Source organism: Halyomorpha halys, unplaced genomic scaffold, assembly GCF_000696795.3.
Source record: "Halyomorpha halys isolate HHAL.00 unplaced genomic scaffold, Hhal_1.1 Scaffold419.1, whole genome shotgun sequence".
Classification (NCBI taxonomy): domain Eukaryota; kingdom Metazoa; phylum Arthropoda; class Insecta; order Hemiptera; family Pentatomidae; genus Halyomorpha; species Halyomorpha halys.
In genome coordinates this window covers 348,241-355,225 of record NW_027114485.1, presented here as the reverse complement: position 1 = coordinate 355,225, position 6,985 = coordinate 348,241, and the positions used below count along the sequence as shown (strand labels likewise).

The 6,985-nt window shown below is 30.5% G+C and overlaps 1 protein-coding gene across 1 annotated transcript in view; it reads right to left on the bottom strand.

Annotated features, from left to right (window-relative positions):
- Positions 1 to 1,358: 1,358 nt before the first annotated feature.
- LOC106682508 (uncharacterized) overlaps positions 1,359 to 6,985 on the bottom strand; it is a gene marked incomplete at its 3' end in the record, with an annotated part of 15,331 nt that continues 9,704 nt past the window's right edge. Inside the window, exon 2 of the mRNA XM_067051689.1 lies at positions 1,359 to 1,572. Coding sequence (XP_066907790.1) covers positions 1,359 to 1,572 — 214 coding nt within the window. The remainder of the gene's footprint in view (positions 1,573 to 6,985) is intronic.

Sequence of the window (6,985 nt, the reverse complement as noted above, 5' to 3'; positions counted from 1 at the left end):
TAATGATTTTTTTTTTATATCAATACTATTTTCATTTAACTTATTTTTTTTTTAATGTGAAATATAGTTATAAGTAATAAGTAGCAAAGAAAAATGAATCTCATAAGGGAATAGAACGAAGCAATGTGATAATTAATAGTACACATTACTATTTATGAAATAAAATTTTGTATTAATATAAATAATATTGGCATCAGTTTTAGAAATAAGATTGGTTATATTTGTTTTCTATACATTTATTTAGACTATTTCAAATATCCAGGGTTTAACCAAGTGTATTAAAGGACTTGCAGAAGCATACTCAATGGTTGTGATTTAATTTGGCTTCCGGATACCTCATACAATTAATACCTTCTCTTCCTAAGATCGTAAGTTCGTAATTAGCCAATTGGAGGTTGTTTACAATGTCGACGGATGGAAGAAATGGCTCAAATGACGTGTAACTTAATCGGGCATTTTTTTTTTTTTTCAGATCCCTGGAAAGAATGTCAGGAATGGAATAGGGGAAGCGATGTGAAAAAACTAGTGGGTTTGGGTGGTTAGGGAGTTTGTAATGGAAGGAGTGATATCTGGTTCGGGTTAGATCGGTTACATATTGAACATTAAGGTCTTTATGGATGATTTTATTAGTGAAAAAATAAGGAGCATTTAGGATTTTGGATTGTAAGGATTGAATACGAGAGGAATTCGAGGGTTTAGTGGAGCTCCAAAGCTCATCTCCTTATGTCCAGATAGACATTATCATAGTCATGTTGATCTGTAAAGGATCAGAAGTTTAGGCCATTTGTCTATTAAGTGCTGTAATAGTTGGAATCGAGTTGCTGTTTCCTGGGATATTGGGTAATAATGGAAAATTATTATTATAATTTTGGTATGAATGTGATCATTTATCACTATTACTTATTGCCCGAGGTTGTTGCAGGTTGTAGTATTTATCAATAAATAAATATTATATCGGAACTTTCATCACCAGAAGTACAGTGAGATATTTCCAAGTTGTGGCGATTTGGAACTGGAAACTGAATTGATCCCTAAGCAAGCCAAATTAACTAGGTTCCAATTCGACTAAGTGTATTGGTGATTTGGGGAGATTTATTGGGATTACTTTTAATCCTCCAATTTCGACATCATTCTATAAGGTTCGTGACGTAGGATTTGAGAGTTAAGGATTCAATTAAAGGATTATTATTAACTGCGAACACATAAGTGTCATCGGGATAAGAGGTGAGGATAATGTTAGGATTGGATATCAAAAATAGAACATTAAAATTGTTTTTGAAATGAAAGTAATAACGAAATCACCGAAATTAGAAGTTCAAGACTAATCTATGTATACATAGATATCAAGTTTTACTAACCATCGGAAACGAAGACGTGGATGTATGCAGGTTGGGTGTTGGAGGCGCTGCAAGTGTAGTTGCCTGAGTCTGAATCTTTGGCTTCATGGATGGTGAGGTGGCTCTCTGTCTTCTGGCCCTGTTCCGTCCTCACTTGAACGCCTCCTCTGGTTGTGTCGTAGTTAATCATCTTAGAGTTGTGGTACCATAGAACGTATTGTGGAGGAGTTGGGCTCTGGAAAAAACAAAACATAGAATATTGAAAATTAATGTAAGAGCTGAAGTTTTTACATATAAGTGAAAATAAGTGTTCGAATTGAGATAGCCTTTAGATTAAGTACGTAATTATGTTAGGTATATATGATAACAAAACAGATTCTCGACGATGATTTGAATTATTTTCGCAATTAACAAAGCATTTGTACTAGGAAATTCTATTATGAGGTTTAGTGTATTGAGTGATTTTGTTTGGAATGTTGTTGATGTTTATTTATCTATAGTTACAGTTGTCTAGAATTTTTCAATAACAATTAGTATAACATTAAAATAAATAGCAGTCGAGATTCAATACTTATTTAGCCTTTAATTGCCTTAAATTATCTAAATGAGTAAAATATCTAAACAGAAAGGAATTTATGTTCATCATAAAAATTCCAAAAAATACCAGAATATATAGTTCTTTTTATCAAAGCGCATAACTAAATAGTTTAACAACCTATAAGGTTATCTATTTTTATGTTCTAGTAGGTAAAAAGTACAAAATATTTCTAATGATGAGTAGATAGTTGATAATATATATCAGGAGAAGATGATGCCTGCAGACAGGGAAGCATACAAATAAGTGAAAACTTATAATAGTTAGTATAATATATATATAATCACTAATTAATATCGTTATAAACAAATCAATCACTTTAGTATAAATTTAAATATTTAGATATGTATTTTATATTTAGAATTATTCTATTTCTGTTTATATAGGGAGTAATATATTGGATATTGAAAAATGGAAGATAGGTAAGGTGACCAGAGGGAAGATATGGGTCATGGGGGTTGATACGGATTCGGCTGTTCCTGTCCTCGGGCCTTTATATATTTCCCTTTTTATTCAATCCACCTCCAACATATTCATACCCTTCGCTGAACTCTAAATCGCCGAGAAAACAGTGAGAAATATTCCATTTCAGGGTATAAAGGTCAATAGAAATAAGAATATGTATATCACGTTATTAAATCTCTGATTTATTGTTGTAACGTTGAAATATATTGTTCATATGACGTAAAACAACATCTCGCTCCTTATTACTCGCTGGCACCACAGGTTAAAGAAGAATTTATGAAGTTCCTATAAAAAAAAGACTTCACCTACTTCAATGAGGTTTATGGTGTGGACACCGACGGATCCGTAAGATACGCTAATATTGTGGCATTCTGTAAAACCGGAGGGACGGCTCTGGTCTTGGATCCAAAGGTGAGATTTGAGAATAATGACCTCGATCAGGTGGGTGGAGTGGAAAGGGAAAGAAGAAAATATATGAAAAATGTGTCCATCCCTTAAGGAAAAATTCCGCGAGATCTTCGGAGAGTCTTCCGTGTATTCCCTTATCTTATTAATTTATTTATTTAATAAATTATTTCTTTTAACTTATCTATTCATTGAAGATTTCTTTTATCTAACTTTTTGTTTTGTTTTTTCCTGAATCTTTGTATTTATTTTTTTAAATTTGTTTGTTTATTTTTATAAACTGATCTACTGCGTTGACTATTATGTCTTTGGTTTGACTTTACATTGCTGTCTGATATTAAATTTGTTTATCGGATCTAACGTGGATTGCGGTTCACTGGAAAGGGGAGGTCTGACAGAGTGAAATAGGGGGAAATTGTCAATTGTCAATTAAATGTAAATTTGTCAATTAAATGAAATAAAATCGATAAATGTAATGAAATTGTTAAATTAAAAAAAAAAAAAATATTTGTATTTAGTGTTTAGACGAGTATTGATAGTTAAAGATAAAGGAAGGAAAAAAAATATTGTTATATCATGTGAATATATGTATTGTATATATGACCGATCATGGATTGATTGCTATGCTGTGCATTGTAGCAACCTAATGTATTTGGGCAGCACAGCTAAATAAAGCATTTCTCTGTTGCATTAAGACCCATTTAAATATATTGAACTTTTCTAATGCATAATGAATGAAGATGCATACAATTTTATTTTTTTACATACCTACCTACTTTGAGCTTTGGAATCATAGTTTCTTCAAAAATCCGTGAAGGAGAACAATCTGACTGACATAATGATGAAGTATGCATCAATTATGACGACAGATTCTTGCAGGAAATTAGATTCGGAAAATATCGTTATACCATATGGAAATTTGAAAAAATTATGTCGTATTTACCTTAAATTACCACAAATTTAAGAAATAAAACACATTTATACACTTATCCCGAATATCAACTTAGAGCCGGTTGCACCAGTCTCTGCTATTGCCCAAGTATAAAGTAAAACTCAGGTAACTTAGCGACCTGTTTCTGGTTTACAATTTTTTAAAACTATATATATATATATATACACACACAAAGGTTATCTAAATCTAAGTAACTGTCGATAATGCTAGAAATTCTGGATCCAATTAAATTTAAAGTTAATTAAACGCCTTTGTTAACCTTTGTCAAGAATTATTTAGTTGAGGACGGAATGCTTTGAATCTTTTACATCTGTCACAAAGGTTTTTATCTAATCCATTTTATTATATTTGGAAAGGAACAAAAAAATTGTATAATACACCTTCGCCAAATAACAGATTCCAACTGGTACAATAAAAAGCCACTTGTATAGTTAACTATAACTATAACTATAACTATTGTTTGTTCTGGATATTGATTACGATATAAATATATCTTACGAAGATGATAGAACATTCCTTAGTATTTTTTAGCATTTAAACATTCATCAGCCATGGACAGATGTCATTTTAGCTAACAGTCTAATTTGTTCTACTACTTCCGTTGTAGCGTATGAAGGTACATGTTCAGAATTAGTGAATCCAATTTTTCGAGTTTCATATTTTCTGTTATTAAACTGTTAATGTGATGTTATATCTATAAAGAGATAAAACATAATAAGTTTTTGTTATTAGTGACCTGGGAAAAATAACCTGCAATAACTTTTTTAATTATTGGATGTGAGATGTAAATTTATATTTAAGGCATGTTAAATTATTAATAATAATGTTGTTTTTAAAATTGCTACAAATGAATGTATGATAAAAGCTGTTAGTTCTTAGATTGTCCTTGAGGATGACTGTAAAATTGGACTGTTGATGAAATAATAAAGAATTCTGAGACTTAATATGGATACATATTGATTGATTTAACAATAAATACCGATTTCAAGAATTTGAAAAGATTTTATATATAGAATAATAAGTTTCTTCAATAATTGGCTAACTCGATTAAAATTGAATTCAAATTCATGCAAACCAAAGCAAGAACGGGAATTGCATTGGTCTACTAGAATCAACGACACCACGGGATAGATTAAACTTGCCCCGCTATATATATAGGAACAGAGGAGGATCGGGGCTACAAAAGGCTTAATCAGAACTTTCAATTAGCCACTAACTCGGATCTATAAGCTTTCGGAATTTGAAATCAAAGGTTTGATCCGCGTATTAAGGCTGATTGAGACAGGTTTTGCATACATCACCCGTCCTAACATTGGCCTACTTGTACCATAATCACGCGAGGAATATAACACAAAGCTGAGATATTTTGTTTAATAATTCAATCTTAGTTTTGCCACTTGTTAGTTTCCGTCTAAAATGACCAAAATATCTTTACCATAGATTGGATTAAAATTAAAACCTTTCAGCTCTAACTCTGTTATAAGAATAAATTTGTAATCCATAAGCCCATATTTCTGATTATTAATGGAATCAATCCAAAGAATTAAATGCAGCCCTCTTTAGGCGAACTTATCTTCTTCTGATAAACTATCTCCTGAACATTTTTCAATAAATACTTTGGAAACTAAAGTAAACACTAAATGGAACCGTAAATTATGAAACAGTAAATTATCTAAATTCTGTAGATTAGAGGCTAACAGGTTAAACTCTTAACACATTGAATCAAATCCAGTTGAGTTCAGGTAAAAAATCTATTTTCTGGATCAACTGGAGGCCGGAAAAAATATTTGACAACTTACTCTATAAAGTGCTTGGCACTTCATTAAACTGGTGAAAAACGATGAAGTAAGAGCGGATGTTGACTACATTAACTTGTAGAAACGTTAACAGTATATGCAAAGTACATTATCCAAGAATCTTAATAAAATCAAAGGTTTATCTTTAAAAAATTTGTGATAAACAATTGTTACTAAGTTGGTCAAACGGTGGAAGGTCATAAAGATGGAAGATTACAGAAACCTAACCAATAAAAATAATTTTTGAGGAATTTTCTACAAAAAGTCAATAAATCCACTTTTGGAATGTTGTTTAAAAATTACTTATACTTCTTGTTTATACCAATCTCCTACCCCAGAAAGTTTTAATTTATATTATATAAATATTCAGTGATTTGGTTTTTATCTCATTTCCACAATTTGTCTTTATTTTAATTTTTTTTTCTGTATTTACATTACACCGTTTGAGAGTCGTCCTTCGACTTCAGGGTACTTCCTTTCATAAATATAAATATTTGGCCTTTCCCAGCCTACCTATGTCTAAAATCCATAATTTTACTTTGTCAAGTTTTTTATAAATCAATAAAATATTTCAGGAAACCACTAACTAACTCCTGTAAATCTTGATTACATTGTGAGAAAAAAATAAAATCACTAAATATTTATATGATTATGGTTACATTCTTGGTGTAAATAAGTGAAATATTTTTCGAAAATACGACAGAGATTAAATTCAATCTTTTTGGTGTAGAATTTTAATTTTTATTAAAAATCTCTACATTTCAAAACGGACTACTTTTGATAAAAAATTCATTTTGCTTACCTAGGGCTCTTATCCATAAGTGCTCTACCGCAAGATAATATTTTAGTGCAGGTAAACTTATTTTCGTATAGTGTTGGTATTTTAATAACTATATCATTTACTAATTATTTCCGCCTGCTTTAGTTTGGTTTTTAAATTTATAAAATTTCTTTAGCATTTCACTATTATTTTATTTTTTCGTAAAAAACCGTAATTGCATGATGTTACTAAAATAACCTTTGATAGGTTTTAGTTTTTCTTTAGAGCTTTATTTTTCCAGCTACTCACAGTATCTTTTTTTTTGGTGTTTATAGCAAACGAGATGGTTATTCTACAGATTGCCAACCTATTGTAGAGAGAATAGGAAGAAGATGTATTCCGTGGGTCCACAACCAAATATATTTTAACCCGCCCAGGCCCGTGAGAATCTTTTCTGTCTGCATTAAGTTTTGAAAATCATAAAACACCCATTTTTATGGAGGGGATCAGTATGAGAGATGCGAACATAAAAGAAAAAAATCTGGGATTCACATCAGATACATATTAAATAATATAATTTAAATATTACATATTTCAATGGAAATACAACATAAAAATATTTGAACCTATAATGAAAAATAATTCATTACAATAAATATTACAGTTTTATATTTT